Source organism: Phascolarctos cinereus, unplaced genomic scaffold, assembly GCF_003287225.1.
Source record: "Phascolarctos cinereus isolate Bilbo 61053 unplaced genomic scaffold, phaCin_HiC Scaffold_4;HRSCAF=312, whole genome shotgun sequence".
Taxonomy (NCBI): Eukaryota; Metazoa; Chordata; class Mammalia; order Diprotodontia; family Phascolarctidae; genus Phascolarctos; species Phascolarctos cinereus.
In genome coordinates this window covers 3151474-3171217 of record NW_027555847.1, presented here as the reverse complement: position 1 = coordinate 3171217, position 19744 = coordinate 3151474, and the positions used below count along the sequence as shown (strand labels likewise).

General features: G+C 57.0%; 1 protein-coding gene and 1 non-coding gene across 3 annotated transcripts in view; both read right to left on the bottom strand.

Moving 5' to 3' along the window:
• Positions 1-18472, bottom strand: part of IARS1 (isoleucyl-tRNA synthetase 1) — a 38741-nt gene extending 20269 nt beyond the window's left edge. The window contains exons 1-16 of one of the 2 annotated variants that reach the window (XM_020964424.2): positions 18388-18472; positions 15193-15318; positions 14426-14582; positions 14089-14208; positions 13105-13187; positions 12630-12747; positions 9529-9676; positions 7721-7808; positions 7471-7531; positions 5603-5698; positions 4492-4614; positions 2502-2593; positions 1617-1715; positions 1086-1212; positions 619-692; positions 317-511 (exon numbers count right to left, since the gene is read on the bottom strand). In XM_020964424.2, coding sequence (XP_020820083.1) covers positions 317-511; positions 619-692; positions 1086-1212; positions 1617-1715; positions 2502-2593; positions 4492-4614; positions 5603-5698; positions 7471-7531; positions 7721-7808; positions 9529-9676; positions 12630-12747; positions 13105-13187; positions 14089-14208; positions 14426-14582; positions 15193-15318; positions 18388-18446 — 1766 coding nt within the window. In that variant the 5' untranslated portion in view covers positions 18447-18472. The remainder of the gene's footprint in view (positions 1-316; positions 512-618; positions 693-1085; positions 1213-1616; positions 1716-2501; positions 2594-4491; positions 4615-5602; positions 5699-7470; positions 7532-7720; positions 7809-9528; positions 9677-12629; positions 12748-13104; positions 13188-14088; positions 14209-14425; positions 14583-15192; positions 15319-18387) is intronic. The other variant, XM_078152010.1, reaches the window with a different exon arrangement.
• On the bottom strand, positions 17533-17672 carry LOC144457363 (small nucleolar RNA SNORA84). The gene has a single exon (XR_013486669.1). It is a non-coding gene; the product is annotated as a small nucleolar RNA SNORA84 (small nucleolar RNA).
• Positions 18473-19744: the final 1272 nt, after the last annotated feature.

Here is a 19744-nt window from a genome sequence, read left to right as displayed (position 1 = left end):
TCACGCTCAGACCTTCAGCAGCAGGAAGATGGGCTCCAGGCCCTGCGTGGGGATGAGATCAGGCACCCTGACAACCCAGGGCCCAGGACCGATCACCAGTGGGATGGCCAGAGATGAGAAGCCTCAGCGGGCACTCCTGGGGGGTGCGGCTCAGCCTCACTTCTGGGCTTGTGTCCATGGACAGGGAAGCGGAAGGCGCCTGCCCTGCTCTCCTCTATTCTCTGGTTCCCTGAGGCCCCAGTGGCCCGTGTGGCAATAGCAGGGCGACACAAAGACACAAAGCGTGATCTCGCCAGAGACCGCGCCTCTTACTCACCATCCGCGCGTCTGGTCGATGCCTTCGGCGATGAAGTCGGCAGGAAAGGCTTCTTCAAACTCCCGCTTGTTCTCGAAGGGGTAGTGGACCTGGGCGTAGGGCATGCTCCCGCTCTCGAACCAGCAGTCGAAAACCTCGGGCACTCGACGCAAGGGGCTCTTTCCTCGGCGGGATGGGATTGTCAGGTGGTCAACGCTGTGGGAGTGAGAGCGAGCACTATTCGTTAGAACCGAGGAGGGCAGGCACCAGTGGGCTCTGGACCAAGCCCACAACTCAGAGCCCTCTCAGGGCCCCACACTGACCTCTCCCTGTGGAGATCCGAGATCTTGGTCCCCGTCAAGTCTTCCAGCTCCGCCACTGACCCGATGCAGACCACCTGCCCAAGACCATGTAGTGCCACATCAGAATCACTGAGCAGGACGTGGCCGCGAGTTCTGATGCTGAGCACGAGCTCTCACCAAGGAAGGTGATCCTCTTGCAAATGAACAATCGTGACCCCCAACCCCGTTGGGAAATGGCCAGGCTCGTTTCTCAGAGGCGGGCAGTGTGCTCCACTGGCTAGAGCCAGCCTCATGGCCACAGCCACCATGAGAACCTCCCCAAGGCCGGAGGATGCCAGGATGGGGTCGACACAGAGGGAGAGAAGAGTCCTCTGAGAGTGGGGAAAGCCTCCATCTGCCACAGTACAGGATGGAGGGGCCCAACAGGCCGCCGTCTACACAGCTCCCTGAGGGCCCCGGGGATGGGAGGCTCCTCACTGCACCCTTACCTCTTCCAAGTCATCACTGACCCACAGCGGGATCGGGGTGCCCCAATATCTGTTTCTGGAGATGGCCCAGTCGCGGGCATCTTTGAGCCAATTCCCAAAGCGCTTTTCCCTCACAAACTCGGGAACCCTGCAGGAGAAATCCGGATCACGAGGGCAGAGACACCGCCAGAGAGGGTGTTCCAGGGGAAGAGACGTCTTCTCTAAAGTGTGTGGTCAGCTTCTTCTGAAAGACCCCCAGGAGGAAGGGACTAGCCTAGCAGCTCTTGGGATGGCTCACGTTTGTCAGGAAGTTTGTCCTGACTCAAGTCTCTAAGTGGGCCTCTGCCACTTCTGTGCGCACCTCTCTGTGTGTGTGTGTGTGTGTGTGTGTGTGTGTCTCACAGCAAGAGTGTGAGGAAAAAGAGACCTAGAAAGACAGAGACAAACAAGGCCAGACACACAGATGGAGCGTCATGACTAGGACCACAGGCTCCAGGGCAGCTGGACGGCCTGGCCCCGCTGTCTGCCCGGGGAGGCCCATTCAAGGCTCACCAATAACACTGGTCATTGTTCTCCAGAAGTTTGGCCACCATGTGCTCCACTCTGATGAACCAGCTGGGGACGGCTTTGTAAATCAGTGGCGTGTCGGACCTGAGGACGCAGACAGAACAATGGCGCAGAACGTCAGCCACGATCCGTCTTGACCCAGAACCATGGCTGTTTTCGGCTCTGGTCGGTCTCCCCCAGGTGCTTTGCGAACTCCACCTCGCACCCGGACCTACGCCAGCACCCCCGCCTCAGCTCGGGCAGAGCTGCTACCTTGCGCCAGGAGCAGGCCGTAGGCTAGCAACAGAAGGCATGGAGAAAGCATCCGTTTACATAAGACTGCCTGACGGACCCCAAGCAGCCTGGGCCCTGGGACGAGCAGCTGAAGAGGCCAGTGAGATGCTGCCCCGGGAGCTGCAGGGGCCCTTCCCTCCTTAAGGTCCCAGTGCCCAGGGACCCTGAGGCCTGGACGAAGGGAAAGGGTCAAAAGAGCTCCTGGCATTGCCCAAAGGGGACACGGGCTGGGACTTGGCTGTCCCTAAGCAGCCTCCCAACGAGCTAGCTGACAAACCAAGACGCATTAATTAGGTGCTTACTGTGTGCTAGACAGGGACGTCTGGTGGCACCTCTGATCAGCTCTGGCCGGTCAGGGCGGCTCTTACTAAGACCTGGCAGAGGGAATGTCTGCCCACACCCGTGGGGCCCTCCCGCATCCCTGGGATCACTGCCCCCTGCCCCCCACAAGGAGTACCCCTCTGATGACATGCCCAGGCTGTTACAGCACACCTCAGAGTCCCCCAAATGCTCCGCCCATCTCAGTAGTAAGGGCCCATCACAGCTAAGGGCTGGCAGCCTGAGGAGGAAGGGAAGACCATCCCCCGCCCAGCTCACCTCCAGCAGAAGGGGTAGCTGTGGCTGAAGGTGCTGGCGAGGAGCAGTCGGCCACGCTCCTTGATGGCCCGGATGATGTTCTTATCAGCGTCCTGGGAGAAAAGACAGGACACAAAAGGGACGCTGGGACACAGAGCCAGCCACGAGGGAGAGGAGGCAGTGGGAGGCCCTGCAAGCACCTCATCAGGTGAGGACACAGAGTCCTCCCGTGGCACCGTGGGCCTGTAGCGGAGCAGACTCCTGATTGGGGGGCAGGGGCTGGCCTCCCCTCCCCATTCCAAGGACACCTGTTCTGGGCAAGCTCCCCTTCCATGACTTCTCGTGCCAAAATCCCCCCCAGGGATCAGCTCTAGGCTGCTCATGACCACTGGACCTCTCTGCCGTTCCCAGCTTTCGGTCACCCTCGACCCAAGAAGTGGTGGGGACAGTGATCAGGACAGGAGGCAGAGGAGGCCAAAACGGGGAGGGGCAAAGGGGCAGAGACACCACACATGAGGTGTAGAGAGAGCCTGAGGGTCTGACGTGACTGTGAGACATCAGGTCGGGGTGACTGGCCAAGGGTGACGGTGTCCACAGGAAAAGGGACTTAACAGCAGCCAGGGTGGACTTCATAGAGACCATGGTGTCTGATCCTCCCCACCACCCTACGAGGCTGGGGCACTTACTGTCTCCATTTTACAGATGAAGAAACAGACTCAGACCAGTCACACAGCCACTTGGCCCTTCTGGCTCGAGGCCCCAGTGCTCTGGCTGCCACCCCCCAGCTATCTGAGCTCTCCTCCTCCTTCTGGCTCCTGACGCTCTCCCCACCTGTCTGACCAACCCCACCAGCCTCTTCCACGAGGTCATCGCCCACGGCAGCTCTCCTCTGATGGAGGCGGGGAAGGGGATGGAGGCTGTGTGCCCAGCGCTCTGTCCTGGGCCCATCTCCTCCAATGATCTCATCACCTCACGTGGATTCAACTGTCACATCATGGAACCAGCCCTGAGCTCTCGCCTGCAGGCCCATCCAGAGCCAGCCCGCTGGTCGATAAAACATTTATCAGCTCCCTACCACGTGCCAGGCTGTCCAGTCCAATAAGTTCCAGATGGGATAAAGAGGACATAGTGAATAAACAGAAGGAAGGCTCTACATTTAGGTGGCATTGTCATTGGTCCAGGCCTGGGGTCAGGAGATGGAGTTGCTGCCCGGAGGCCAGGTCACAGGACCGAAGAGCACTGGAAAGATGGGGCGGGCTGGGGGCGGGACAAGCAGTCTGCCCGTCACTTCCACCTAGGCCGTCCTGAAGCATTTCATATGGTACGGCCAGAGCCAGCTTGCCTTTTCCTCCTCCCCGTCTCTTCCACTGTCTCCTGCACTCACCTCTCCTCCCAGCACAGCAAGGCCATGGTCAGAGTCCAGATGCCCAGCGCCTCTCTCCTGCCCCTCCGCCCCCCGGATCTGAGCCCAGCTCTCACCCCCAAAGGGGCCACAATATTGTCTGCTGAAAGGAGGCGCTTTAAGAACGAGATGTCCACATTCTTAATCACACCTGGTTCTCTTTGCAACTAAGCCTAAGCTTCTCCTTCCTGGATGTTGGTTTGGGAAGATTTGTGCTGGCACACTACAAGGTGGGAGGGGAGAACTGGCAGGGGCCCCTCCCCAGCCCAGCTCCTGCTCCCAGGGGCATCTACAGAGGGGAGGGAACTCTAGGGACGCCATCTTCCCCGCGGGCCCAGGCTCTCACCCTGACGGTCTCTGACCAGACAGAAGGGGGACATATTCCTATGTGCAGCGCTGCCACCGTGGGCTCGCGCCCCCTCTCCAAGAGGCCTCTAGCACAGGCAGAAAACACCCATCAGCGCAGGGCTTTCTAGTCTAATGCGCCAGCACCTCTAGACACTACACACGATTAACTTCCCAATTAAGAAAGAAACACAGGCAAAAACCTGAAGGCAAACCCGTCAGCTAGAGCCAGAGAAAGCTGCCATGTTTTCCTGGACTCTTTACCTTCACGTACTGCCCTGCAAAATCGGTGACCTCGGACGTGAAGCAGCCGGAGGCATCAACAGGACAAATTGGGACAGAATCTTTCTGGATAACATTGGAGTCCATGCAGATTCGGTAATCGTCCTGAAAAAGGACACACTGGGAGTAAACTTAACGAAGTGAAGGGGCTGAGGAGAGAGGGGATGCTGGACCCCTGCAACGAGTGACGTATGCGCCCAGGGGCTTGACTCTACACGGCTCTTCCACCTGAGGGATGGTTGGCCACCCTGTGGGATGACCCACCTTGGGAAGGCCACCCCTGTCCAGCCTGGGAAGGAAGCTGGCCGGATTTCTCCCACTGCCCCCGGCTGCCTGTGCTGAGCTGGCCTGGGGCCCCAGACCAGGAGCTCACCCTGCCCAGGCCACTCCCACTCCAGTGCCTCTTCCCATCTTCCTCCTGTTCCTCTGGCACCGGCACCTTGTACCAGTTCCTTCCAGGTACCTGACTTGGCAGGGCAACGTGCTGGGCCCCGTCATCGTTAGCCTGCTCCTCTCCCCTCCGCTTCACGTGCCTCATCTTTCTTTGTTTGTCCTACAACCCTGGTCGGTGGCTCAGCCACCTGCCCTGCTTTTCTGTCTTCTGAAGCCTGCCCAAGCACCCCTTCTTTCTCCCTGGAACCGTTTCTCTGCATCTTCCAGCCTCATCCCCACCATTTCTCCTGAGATGGACGCAGAACTCCTGACCCCTACCTGGACATCCAGGCCGCCGGTCCTACAGCCCAGGGAGAGAGCTCCTCCCTCCCGGACCCCACTTGCAGCAGACTCTGGGGAGACTCGCCTGCCTGTTACCCACACTCGGGAAGGCCCCGCGTGGCTCTTCTAGCACTACTCTGGCCTCGGACTTCATCTCCTGTGGGACTCTCTATGTCAACAAGCACAGTGCTCTGGGAACACAGAGCACGGCCGGAAGCCAGCCCCTGCCCTCGAGGGGCTCACAGTCTAAGGGGGGCGGGGGCCCGACCTGCTGCCGCCTGTGTGCACACAAGAGCCGCGCAGCACAGGGGGAAGTGATCTGCTGCTGGCGCACCATCCTCCCCCCAGCTCGGGGGCCCCGTGACGGCCTCACACTCACAGCCCCGAAGTACGGCGCACTGTGCACCACGCCAGTGCCCTCCTCTTCCTTCACAAAGCTGTCCACGAGCACGGTGAAGGCGCCATTTTCTTTACACTGTAGAGGAGGCAAGAAGGTGGCCATGGTCAGGGCGCTGATGATACGGGAACATCAGCAGCTTTGTGAGGACCAAACGAATAAGAAACATGCTTTCTCTCAAAGCTGGCCGAAACCCCAAGTCTGCGGCATCACCAGCATCGACCAGCCCGTGCAGAACCACGCCCGAAGGAGTCCCAGAAATCCCAAGTGGGAAAGTCCTTTGAGGCCCTCCAGCCTGACCTGTTCTCAGGGACAGGGGCCGTCCACTGCCTCTTGAGGCAGCTTCCCACCTCTCACCCCAGGACAGCAGCCGGGGGAGGGAGGCTCTTGTCAGGCCCACCCCCAGGCTCCACTGGGACAAAACAGTGATGGGGGCTGGACTTGGAATGTGAGTGAGCCAGGAGACTCTCTGAGGGGAAGGGAGGGGAGGAAGGAAGGAAGGAAAGAGAGGGAGAAGGAAGGAAGGAAGGAAGGAAAAAGAGGGAGGAAGGAGGAAAGGAAGGGGAGGGAGGGAAGGAAAGAGAGGGAGAGAGGGAAGGAAGGAAAACTAGGGAGGCGAGGGAGGGAGGGACGGAAGGAAGGAAGGAAAGAGAGGGAAGGAAGGAGTAAAGTAAGAAGGAGGAAGAAGAGGAAGCAAAGGGATGAAGTCCCTACTGTGTGCCAGGTACTGTGCCAAGTGCCCTACAAATACGATCTCATCTAATCCCGATAACAACCCTGGGAGGTGAGTGCCGTTATTTTCCTTATTTTACAGAAGAGGAAACTGAGGCAGGCGGCAGTTCACGGACTTGCCCAGGGTCACTAGCCAATAAGCATCTGAGGCCAGATTTGAACTCAAGTCTCTTAGCACTCTACACACTGAACCACCTCGCTGCCTTTGTGTCCCCTCTCTCCCTCCCCCAGCCCACATCCAAGCTGCTGGGCTCCCAGGGCGTGCTCACACATCCCCACATCCTTCCCAACACAGGGGTCCAGAATGGAGACCGCCAGGGGCAGCTCAGTGGCGCAGTGGATGGAGCTCTGGCCTTGGAGTCAGGAAGACCTGAGTTCAGACCTCAGACACTAGATACTTACTCTCTGTGTGACCCTGCGCAAGTCACTTAAGCCCAACTGCCTCACCAAAAAGAAAAAACAAACCAGAACAGAGCCTGACACCCAGGGCTGTAGCTTCTCCAGTATTGCCTCCTGGCCCCCCAGTGCCTCCAGACTGCCCCAAGATGAGCAGCCAGCTGGCCAGACCCCTGGAGTCCATCTTCTGAAGCCAACTATGGGCAAGGTGGCTGCCAGGGCCTGGTGTCACCCTCCCCCGCTGGGCCCGCTTCCTCCTCAGCAGGATGGGGGAGGAGGGCTTGGACTCAGCAGCCAAGGTCCCCCCAGTGCCTGGGGAAAGGAGACCTGCCTCTGTGAGGGGATAAGGAAGACGCCAGGATGAGTCAGCTGACATGGAATCTGACCCCCCAAGAGCACACACAGGCGCTTACGTGACCACCTCTGTCCCCAGGTCTAGGGCAGAGGGGCTGAGGGTCCCTGGGCCAGTCTGTCTGACTAGCCAGCCACAGTGCGGCCTCTCCCTTCCTGAGCAGTCTGGGCCCCAAGGGGGACCTGGCCAAGGCTAAATGGGCTGGTGACAGAAGCCTGAGGCTCAGCCCGGCCTGGCTCTTCCTCCTGCTCCTGCCACTCCTCTGATCCAGAAGCCAAGGCCCGAGGGCTGGCCCTCAGCTGCGTCACTCCAGGCTGAACCAAATGAGGGTGGAAGAAAAGGGCCGCAGAGAAGCCAGATGCCATCTCACCTTCACAAAATACTCAAACATTGGCTTGTAGTGCTTGCCTTTGAGAGAAATGCCAGGAAACCTAGGAGAGAACAATGAGTTTTCAGTGAAAACGAAAGTAATAGGTGCGAGGCTCCTTTTCAGTTTCTATAAAATGGGACGGCGGCACTAAGAGAGGTGACGCAACTCCCGCACCCGTCAGGGCAGCCAACCCCTGAAGGACATGGCAGGCAGGCACAGATGGCGGATCCACTGGGACCCCTGCACTCACCTCTCAAGGATCACATAGTCACTCTCTGACTTGTACAGGGCCCCCAATCTGGCTTCCATCAAGATCAGGATCCTTCCCATAGCGGCATCTGGAAAACCAGCCAAGGGAAGCAGGGGTCAGTTACGGGCACAAAACTGCCAGCCGGCAGGTCCCTAAAGCCGGGATCAGCCTCAGGCCCCAAGCAGGGAGGGTGGGGAGAAAACCAAAGCTCGTGGGAAGGCGATGCCTCATAGCTCAGGTCACCTAAAGGACACGGCCTCGTGACACGGACTCAAAAACGAGGCCAACTGGCCTGAGGCACTTGGACCTCCATACGCCAAGGGCTCTCCTCTCCCGGGTGTGCTGGCCTCCCCACAAAGGGCAATCAATCAGCAGGAAACGCGTGGGGCCTTGGTTTTACCAGGCTGTGCCAGAGGATGCCTTGGAGTCCTTCCAGATCCGACCCTCATGACTGAGTCCGCCCGTCGGCGGTGGAAAGGCTGAAGAGTGACCAGCCTGCCCTCCGACCAGCCAGACCAAGCGAAGATGGGGGACTGAAGCCTCCCCAGGGGCCGGGACGTTTAGGGAAGAGGCCCTGTAGTGCAGGGCCCTCGCTCTACTGAGGACCGTCTATTCGGACACATTCACCCTCACCTGGAGCCTGGGCGATCACACCCAGAGACTGGTAGGGTGGGAAGCAGGCTGAGGCTGAGGAGACAGAACCTCTTAGGAGAGCGGCCTGTTTTTAAAAAGCCAGTAGGGAACGCAGCTTTTTGGAATTCATCTTCCATAAAGAAGGGATCAATCTTCCCTAGCAAATCTGTGTCACCGGTAAGAGAATTCTCAAGTGGAATGGGGCCAGGTGTCTGGTGCCATGTTCTCTGCGCGCACACGCACACACACACACACACATACATACACACACACACACACGTATCTATGGGACCAGTTATGAGCAAGAGCCTGCAGGGGTGTCCAAAGACCGAGTCGGAGGCTCCATCCCTTCCTTCATCGAGGGTCAATGCCTCAGGAAAGAGACTGGCTGGCACTGGGCTTGAAGACTGAGGGGGTGGGGTAGGAGGGCTGCTGCAGCGTGGAGTGCAGGGATGCTAGAGCCAGAGTGACGGGCCAGCCAGCAGAGGCCGTGTTTAGTTTGGCCTTAGGAAAGGGGAGACCCTCACCAGACCCTGGGGGGAGACTGAAGAGTGAGCGGAGGGAGACACAAAGGATGGGGCCCAAAGGCCTCCAGAGGGGGAGGCTGGCCCCAGGGGACTATGCTGGGTATACAGCAGGAGACTGGGTGTGACCAGAGGCACTTAGCACATGGAGCTTAATAAATGTGGACCTACCACTGGCCAGAGCCACCATGGCATCTCTGTTCCCTTTGTATTAATCACACGTTCACTTGTTGTCCATCCATTAGAATAATAGAGTAACAAGCAGCACTGGGAGTTAACATCAGAGAGAAAGCTCCAGCCATGAGGGACTGCTTCCTTCTCATGCTCTCTGGCACACAGTAGGTACTTGATAAAAGCTAGTGGATGGATTGCTTTGATGAACCCAAGGGCAGCTTTCTCAACATCCACTTTAGGAGAAAGCCCGGAGCAAGCCCCAGGGGCTGCATCCTGCCTCCCCCAGCCCCCTGATAATGACCAACAGTTCCTGCTGACCATATGGTCATTTGGGGCTTTCTGTAAGGAGCTGCCCACTGGGACTGGCCTGTGATGCTCATCCTGGAGCTCCCCCCCACCGAAGCTGCAGCCCTGCCCCCAGCAGCCCCCCTCTATCTTGGCAACTGGGGCTGCCAAGTGAGGACACCCCGTACTTACCTTGCAGCTTCACATACTGAAGATCTGGATTCACACAGAGGGCCAGGTTGCTGGGCAGAGTCCAGGGCGTGGTGGTCCACGCAACCAGAGACACAGCTTCATCTTCCTCCAAAGGGAAAGTGACAAAGACTGAGGGATCTTGAACATCCTGAAATGAAGAAGCAACAGGAGGGAGAAATTATCTTGAAAAGGGGTGCAACGTATCAGTTTTTAGATGGCAAACTCAGCACCTTATTTTTTATTCTATTTGTTTCCCAAGCACAGAACACATTTAGGGCGATTGTCAAGTACAAAGAATGAATCAGATGCAATGCCTCATTAATCTCTGGTCATCAGGGAAAATGCTTTTCCAAATAATTAAAGCTTACCCTAATTTTTTTTCCTTTTAAATGTTTTGTAAAAAAGTTTATACAATTTATCATACACAGGTCTGCCTCAGGAAACAAAGCGTACCAAATGTAGTCAGCTCCCACTTTCCTAATGTCCTGTAATAAACAATCATCTCTAGCAGGCGGCTCTGCTCTTTAACTACTTGTCCCTGACTGGTTTTTGTGGCTCCAGTCTATGGAGAGGAGGACAAGAGAAAGGTCAGTTCCTTAGCTTATTCCTGAACAAGAAGTAGAATAGGTCACAAGTGCTAACATTTGTCGAGCCCTTGTACAAACACCATTTCCCTGGAGCCTTCCAATCTTAGGACCGAGCTGTCCACTTCACAAATGAAGACGCCAAAGCCCACAAGGGACTTGCCCAACCCCACACAGACAAACACGGATGGGCCTCCAAGCTGGGCTGCATCACTCCTCTCAGAGTAGCTTTATCCATTCTAACAAAAACAAAAAAACAAAAACAAAAAAGAGGCCAACGGGTCTCCCGTGGCGGGGAGGGGTCTGTTTAGCCCCTGTACTTGACAGGCCCCACTTTCCCTCCTCAGAGGCTCTCGCTGCCTTCTTGGAGGTTTCCCTGTAAGTGAAGGTCATGGATGAGGGAAAAGGCCTGCATTTTAGACCAGCCACACAAGCCTTCACCTCCTGGGTCACTCCCGCCTGTGCCTTCCCATAAGCCCAAAGTCCTTTTGACATGGCTCCTTTGCAAAAAGCACATACAAAATAAACACCAAATCTTGGCTGTAGCTGAGGACACACCATCCTGGCAACAACTCTAGCTCCCAAATCCCAGGTTTGGCTTCTCACGCATCAGTCAGAAGAGGTCCTACCCCAGGCGAGGCGCAGAGGCTGACAGAGCCAGGCCCACGGGCCCCTGAAGGAGCCCCGAGCTGCTCCATGACTGACTCCAGACCCTGGGAGGAGGGACCCCCGGAACAGGCATGGGGCCAGGCAACCTTATCTCCAAGTAGATTCCTCTCTTCCCAAGCCAAAAGCTGAACACTGCTCAAGCACACCACACCTGACTTCCCGCTAACCCTGACTGCCGATTGTAGGTACCTGAACCTCAGCTGTCAGGCACTGAGCACCGCCCGACGGGTTTGCTCCGAGCTCTCCTGTGTCTCCCTCCTTCCTTCAATCCCAGCTAAAGTCCCACCTCCTACAGAAAGCCTTCCCCAGCCCCTCTCATCCCAGTCCTTTCCCTCTGTTCCTGATTTCCTATTCATGCTCTACAGAGCTTGTTTACAGCTGTTTGTTTGCTTACTGCCTCTCCCACTAGACTGGGAACTCCCCCAGGACAGGGACCGCCTCCTCTTGTATAGCCAGTGTTCAGCACAGTGCCAGGCACACAGCAGATGCTTGATCAACCTTTACTGACTGATAATGACTGAATTCTCCCTGGTGGGTAAATTCCTACTCCCTCTGCTCTGCCTCACTTCATGGGAGCCTACCGGGCTTTCTCCCTGTCTCACGGATGCTGGCCCAAGAGTGTGCCATCACCTTCATTTACCACACCTGTCTCTACCTTCCCACGTGCACACCATGTTCCCTCACGCCCATCACCAGGCACATCTGTGTTCACCAGCACTGGGCTCTCACTGGGGCAGCGGTTTGGAGCCTCTGGGGCATAGACAGCCCCTTTCTGTCACCATGGCTGGACCAATTCCCATTCCCAACTCCAAATGCCACACGTCAGCACAGACAACAGCAGGCACCCTCGCTTTCCCTTGATCTCACTGGGCAAGCACCCAGTGCTTCTCCATCACAAATCATGATGCAGTTTCTGGCTTTACATAAATCCTTTTGGCCAAACAGCTACTAAAAGTCTGACACCCAAAATCCAGGGTCAATGGACACCTATCACCAAGCCAGAGAGACATTCCCCAACAGATTAGTAGCCTAAGGGTGTATGGAGAGTTTTCAAGAAACACAAATTGTCCACAACCACATAGTAAAAAGGTTTTGAATCACCAATAAAAGAAATGCAGCTCAAAGGGATATCAAAGGTAGCAGTAACAGTCAAACAAAGTCAATGCCAAAGAAAAGCAATGCCCCAGCTGGTCCTTAGGGCCCAGCTCCAGGGCAAGGTCAGGCTCACCAGCCCCAGGGGGCAGGGGTCCACATGTCCTAGGAGGGTCACAAACAGACCCGGTTCGGTTCCTGGGCTAGTCATGGTGGAACTGGGTCCATGAGTAGTGCCTTACAGCCCAGGGGAGACGCGCTGTGCACGTGTATCAACTGTCACCCAACTCCTCCTGTTCGGTTCTGCCACCCCATCACGGGCATATGCCTCAGGGAATTCAATGACAGAAGGACCCCCTGTACCTTCACACACACACACACACACACACACACACACACACACACACACACGCGCACACGCACGCACGCATACCCAAGGGCAATAAGCCGGAAATGAACCATGTATCAAGAGCAGGAGCAAATGAGCTGTGATATGGCAGCATATTCACACCTCTAGATGGAGATGATGAACGGGAGGTGAGTAAGAGCCCAAAAGAAATGGACAGAGCTCAAAAACGGTCCAGGGTCCTCCCACTGAAGAGCACCTCTGTCCCTGAGCCGAGACCCCCTGGACTCCTCGCAGGCAGGCTGCACCTGGAGTTTTGGCTCGGCTCTCTCTACTAAAGCAACGTGTGAGAGGTGTGCTGCTTGGCCATTCTGACCAGCCCAACTCACCTCCATATCCCCCCAGCCTACCTTATAGTTCTGGTGAGACTCAAAGTTGGAGAGAGGAGTGCTGCAGGCCGTCGAGAAGGGCATCACCTTCACACCACGGTAAACTAGGCCTTTGTCATAGAGTTGCCGGAACACCCACCTGGGGACACAGGAAGCCCACCAGCTTTACCAGGAAAGGGCAGCCTGCCCAGACTACTCTCTCCGGCCAACAAGCCCACAGCCACCAAGATGCAGGGGCCTCGTCTTCCTCCCCTGCAATGTTTGTATTGGCCTAGCCAAGCACGGACAGGGGAGGGTGGCCAACGGATCATTTGGCCCCGATGGACAAACCCATGTGTTGAGGAAGGCAGGGAGGGGCCAGGGGACTAGTAGGTAGGGTGGGGCTGTACCGACAAAAACCTCACCTACCAGGGGAGCCCCAGTGGCCTGGCCTGCTGTCCCAAGCCTCGAGCTTCTGAGAGGCCTAGCCATGGCCCAGCACGAGCCCCCAACTCACCACACTGACTCCATGAACTCGGGGTACAGGGTTTTATAGTCGTTCTCAAAGTCAATCCAGCGGCCCAGCCTGGAGATGGTGACCTGGTGAAGCAGGAACAAGGTCATTAGCAGTGGTGTCTGCCCTCTCCAGGAGAGGTCCCCAGGCTCTGTCATCTGCCTACCTACGGGAGGGAGCTAGTGCTCACGGGCTGGTGGGTGAGCCTGGGACCTCCTGCTAAAGGAGGGGAAAGGACTGGAAACTGAGGGAATGCCCACCCACTGGGGAGTGGCTGAACAAGTTATGGGATATGATGAATATTACTGTGTTATAAGAAATGATGAGTTCAATGACTTTACAAAAACGTGGAAAGACTTACATAAAATAACGAGGGCAGAACAGTGAAAACATCATATATGGTAACAGCAATTTTGTTCTAAGAACATCTTTGAGCAAATAAGTCCCTCTATTATAAACCCCCAAATTAAGGAAGATGCTCTCTGCATCCAGAGAAAGAGCTGATAAACAGAAGCATACACAGAATGATTTCTACACATACACACATTCGTGTCTAGTGGTAGCTATCTCTAGGGGGAGGCAGGGGGAGGAAAGAAAGAACGTTACGTGATATCTTTATCATATATTTAAAAGGAACAAGTTGTACATGAGAGATTTACAGTTTCATGTAAAAAAATTTAAAAATTCTGCTATGTTATGGAAATGCATGTTCTATTGCATGAATTAAACATGAGATAAATTTTTTAAAAAGTGAAAGGGGTAGGCATGGACTTCCTGCTCTCTTTTTAAAGCATGGCATATCAGAGAGAACTCTGGACCCGGGTTCAAGACCTCTCCTGGCCACTGACTAGCTCGGGGGCACTGCTGCTGTTGCTACAACTTCATGACAGGGATACGCCACGCAGGACTCTCCCTCCGCAGAGGCACAAGGGCTCTCACCGCGTCAGACACTGGGGAGAGTCTCCAAGCCCCCCCAACTCTCGCTACCTTCCACTCAGCTGAGTATCTCATCACGATCCCTCTGCACTGGCGATTGTACTCAGCAATGCCCATCTTGGCCACGTCCTCTGGCCCTCTGATTCCCAGGGACTTGTCTATCTCATATTCCTGAAAAGAGAAGCCACACTGGGACCGAGCCTGGCTGCTGTGGCCCCTCTCTTGCCATCTGGGGTCTGTGGCTCTAATGCCACGAGCCCCCACATCCATGTTCCACTGGACCAGGAGAGGCCCCAGAGAGCGCCTGCTAGAGGCCACAGCATGGTGCCAGGAAGTCAACAGAACCTGGGAGAAGTGCACTGCCAGTGAGACTGGAGCCTCAGCGTACCACAGGTAAGCCATGGCAGTCCCAGCCAAATCTTCTGTCCACATGGAATCCACTCTGGTGAGCGTATCTGGTGACGATGTCTTTGATGGTGCCTGCAAGGATGTGTCCATAGTGAGGAAGCCCCGTTGCGAACGGAGGCCCATCGTAGAAGGTATATCTGTGGTAGACAATGAGGAGAAAGAGAACATCATCCTGTCCTTCTAAAGCATGTCAGGACTGACATCCAGACCCAGGGCCCATGGCAGTGGTAAGGGGGCCCGAAGCAAGACTCGAGTTTGGAATGCTCATGACAAATAAATGGCTAACAAACACCCCCAATTTGCACAAGGGAGGAGAAGCGACCCCCGCCAGGCTGGCCAGGCTTTCCCTCAGGGAGTTTCTGGTCTGGCTGGGGAAAGAACTAGAAACAATGTAAGAAAGTGACAACGCAAGAGTCAGCAAAGCTGTGCCTATGAGAGCATCTGTCATCAGCAGGTGGTGCAGAGAACACACCCTGCTCTCACGACCCTAAGAGGTAGGAGATCTGGACAGGAGCAAGAGAGGGAGGGAGCCCAGGGAAGGGAGGGCCTGAAAGCCAGGATCTGGAGCGTGGACACCAGCCCCTGCCCAAGCAAGGGAACACCTTCGGGGCTCAGGACAGAACATGACCGGCACTTCTGGAGAGGCCTCGTTCAGAGCTGGGCTGAAAAGGCCTGAGGTAGCTGTGAGCCACTCAGATTAATTTTCAAGGAAACAAGCTCACGGCCCTGCTGCACTCGTCCACTCACCGGGGTCTGTTTTTGGACTGCTTCAAGCATTCCTGGAAACAATTGAAATGCGTCCAGAACTCCAAGATTTTCTCTTCCTCGGCAGGAAAGCTGATGTTTTCTGGGACCTGCTGGACCATTTTGTTGCTAGAGAGAAGAGCTGTGCATCACTCTTTGTCCTTGCCCACTCCCTACCCTCAACATGTGGCTGTCAATGGGGCTGGGCAAGAACAGAGCCAGCCAGAAATGCAGCCTAGCGGATCAATCCCACAGACACCCCGCCATCCAGGAACGAGAGCCGGAGCTGGCACATGGGGGCCCTCGTGCTAGAACATGGGAGGACCCTCAGCTGAGGGGCAGCTGCCCCAGGGAACCCTGGCCAAGCATCCTGCTGGATGAGACAGTGCAGCCGGGTCCCCACATCTGGACCCTACCAAGAACCCAAGGACCACTCTGAGCACAGCTGCCTTCCTAGAAATACTATCCAGTGTCACCAAATAACTGAGGCTTCAATTCAAGAAGCTGTCCAGAGCATGGCATGCCCCACACAGAGGCAGGGAAACCTGGCTTCAAATTCTACCAGCTGCTTATCAGTTCATCTGCAAAATGAGCGTGTTCCTGAGCATGCAGCCCTTTGCAAACTATTGTGATGTACTTAATCTTATAAAAGAAAGCTCTCTTCCTCTTGGAAACATGATTTCTACTTTATAGAAATACCGGCTGTCTCCCACACAAGGGCTGCTGAAAACGCAGCAGCTCCTGCTTTAGCCCAGGCATCGTGACCCACCTCAAGCCAAGAGACCCCTCTGTGGTCACTGTCCAAAGGATACCATAAGACGGAGGCTGGAGGCCAGGCCAAGCACCTCTTCCTCAGTGGGAGTGCTCCTGCCTTCTGCTGAGCCATTCCATCCAATCCACGAGCATTTATTAGATACCTCTTGCATATGGGGCACCAAAGACTGCCTCAGGTTCTCAGCCACCTTCACTGGGTGGGCCCATTTGCCATCTCCTTTCTGTCCCCATCCTTGAGGAGTGCATGTGCCCCTCTCTGCTGATGACCAGGGCTTCCCCACCCCCCAAACCTCCTGCCCCAACTTCAGCCATCTAGAACACAGCACAGAACCAGCTAGCAAGCAGACCCGGGATGTCCAGGCATTTTCCCAGAGAAAACCTCACTGAATTATTTCACCTATTTCATCAGCCCCAGTAGGACTCTGGGGTCAGTTCAAAGGCCTGGGGCTGAATCCCAGACCTCTCAAAAGGGGACTGGCCTCGAGGCCCTCTACAGGGCCAGGGTGCTCCCCTAAATCGATGATGAAGGAGTGCAGCCTACGGTCCACTGGGGGCAGGGTCTGTGATAAGCTAAGAGCAAGGGCAGAGGCAGAAAACTGCCCAAATCAGACCAATTCCCAGCAGGCCAGCAGATGGAGGCTTCAGCTGGCCCTGAAAGGGTGCCGGTGACAACCCATGGGCCTCCTTACGTGCTGATGCTGCCTCGGGGGCATCTCTTGGACAGGCTCTGTCCTTCTGTGCTGTCCTCCCTCTTACCCCAACCCCCAGGGTTCCCTCTTCAACCCTAGCCTCTCTTATCTGGTCGCCCCTGGTAATCCCATGGCCTTCCACGGCTTCAATGTCCAGCTCTGATATCCAGCTCGAGCTCTGGTCCTGCCCCACTGGACACCAGCTCCCACCTGGAGGCTTGCAGTCAGAGCTGCGACCTAAAAACCTAGAACACTGCCTATTTCTGCAGAGAAGCACAGGACTCTAGATCTCAGCCCCGATGGGACCATCATGGCCACTGAGCTCAGCCCCCTCATTTAACAGACAAGGAAACCGAAGGTGCTGAGTTTATGTGACTTGGCCAGGGTCACATGGCCAGGTGTTCTGACTCCAATGCCCTAGCCTCGGGCAGGGCAGGTGGGTAGGGAGAACCCCTCACTGTCAAAAGCAGAGAAGCCAGGGGGTCTAAGAGTCTGAAGAGGGCCCAGATCTGGCCCAGAGACACAGGCTAAGACCTCTGGAGGAAGCCGCAGGGACTGGTTTTCTCACAGCCTGGCTGGCTGGGGGTCCCTAAGCAAGTCCCTCCTCCCCATGGCTGACCCCCTCCCCCAACTCCAAGATCTGCTTCTGGCCCCCTCCTGCTGCATGTGGGGCACATTCTCGGGGGTCTTGCAGCTCCCTCCCTGTCTCAGCTCCCGGTCTCTCTCCCAAGCCAGAAGAGACCTGTTGGGGAAGCTTGGACCCGCCCCCTGCACAGTGGCGTTAGTCCCCGCTACCCAGCTCTGCTCTCTGTTCCTGCCGCCTGCGGCCTCTCTTCCAAGCCCCCGTCGGTGGCAGCCCCGGCCCGAGCTCTGCCCATTGGCGTGTCCCAGTGACCGGGCTGTAGGGGCTGCCAGGGGGACGCAGCCCCCACGCATATATCACTGCGCCTGCTTGCTCTGGGCCCATCTTCACAGCCTGGCGAGCTATACTGACACCATAGCGTCCAGGAACCACGGGGCAGTGCCCAGCACGGGCTGGGCGCGCAGAGCCGGGACCGCACCGGCACCAGCTCTGGGCCTGGATACTGAGGGGGGGAGGATGGGGGGGGGCCTTCCTGCTGCCCCTCCCCCACCCCGGGGGCGCCGGGAGGGGCCACAAGAGGGCGGGGCCTGGCACACCGTAGGGCTGAGCTAACCCGGCCTTCCAAAAGAGTAAAGAAGCAAGTGCCTGCAAAGCCCTGGCCCCGAGTGAGACTCCTGCCCTGGGCTGAGGATGCCCGGGGGGATGCCCAGGAGGATGCCCGCTGTTGCTCGGGTTGTGGCTGCTTCACAAGTGTCATTAACCCCTCTACCCTTCACCCCTACCCTGGAGAGCACTGCTCTTATGACCCCCACTTTACAGAAAGAGAAACTGAGGCACGCAGCGGGAGCTGGCTGGCCTGGGATGAGCCAGCAGGGACGTGCACCTGTCGGCACCCTGGTGGGGAGGGGGGAAGAGCCCAGACCTTTAACGTCACTGGGCCAGGGCACTCCTGGTGAGGAAAGCCCCTCCCTCCAGCAAAGCCTGAGGGACCACGCGGCTGAACTTTTCGGGACCTCAGTTTCCCCCCTTTCTGAGCCCTACGGCTTCCCGTTCCGTCCACGTGTAGCGCCCAGGGCCGCAAAGAAGACCCCGAGAGACAAGTGGCCCCCAGGCCAAGGGCCGCCCTCCCTCCGCCAGGCCCGGGGGACTCACCTGCGGCAAGCCCGCAGCTGGGACGACCCCGGCAGAATGATGCAAGCGGAGGAAAGCATGAGCAGAAGCGGAAGGGCGGGCCGGCCCCGGCGCGGCCAATCAGCGCACAGGGCAGAGGCCAGCCAACAAGACGGCGGCCGATTGGCGGGGCGGTGTCCTGGCGACGGGGCGGACGCCGGAGGTGGGGCACGCCAGGGGGCGGGAACAGCCCGGCAGCGTCCTCCTGGGGCCCCTGACCTGGGGAGGCTGAGGAAGCCGATCCTCCCGGGTGGCCCCTCGCCCTCTCTGGCCTCAGCTTCCCTTTCTAAGAAATTAGTGGCTTCGATAATCATGGCTGGCGTTTAGGTAGCGCTTTTAAGGGTGCAAAGCGCTTTACAAACAGGACCTGATCTGGTCCTCCCAACATCCCTGGGGGGGTAGTGCTGTTATCCTCAGTTTACAGTTGAGGAAGCTGAGGCAGGCCCGGGGCAGTGACGTCCCCAGGGCCACCCCGCTAATTAGTGTGGGTCCCCCTGCCTGCGGTCTGTAGGCCCTAACCACTGAGCTTCCCAGTGGGGTCTGAAGTCAAGGACCTGCTGACAGGGTTTCCCCCTCCAGTCTGGTCATCTCCCCCATCCCTGGGCAGCCCCTGCCCACCACAGACCCAGGACCGCCTAGCAGACCTGACCCAGAGCTCCTGATGGGTCTGAAGGCGTTTGATTGGTCAGCACCTGGCCTGCTGTGGCACATCCAGACCACCCTGTGCATGGGATGGGGCCTCAGAGGCTGGGCTGCCTTCCCTGCTGGAACATCCATGCCTTGAGGTCAAGACTGCTGGGACGTTGCAAGCTCTCAGCCCAGAGTGGGCATCTCTGCTTCCTCTGCTCTCATGGACTTTACCTCTTAAGGGGTCAAGCCACTGGTCAGCATCCCAGAAGCAGGGCAGCTCTCCTGGCAGGCCCACAGACCATCCTTCACCCACACCCAGTGTGCAGATCCCGCAGCCAGGCCCCTACTCCAGGTCTCTCCCAGTTTCCCCTTCACATCCTCGTGACAGGCTGGCTCCCCTGGCCAATTGCTGCAAATCCCCAAGTGGGTCAGAACAGGTTCTGGGCCCAGGGTCCCTAACCTTCTGCCACTGATCCCCATGTGCCTGAAGTCAAACATATATGCCCACAGAAGAAATCAATTCTGTTGAAAGAGAAGTTCTGGACCTGTGGCTTCTGTGCTCTCCTCACCCATACCTCTGGCTGGCTGATGCATCTGGCCTTTCATTCATGCCTCAGGGATCTCCCATCTAGGCTCAAGAGGGCTGGTGTAGCCAATGTTCCTCTCTCCTCCCACCACCCAAAGCCCCTCAGTAGAAGCAGAGCCCCAG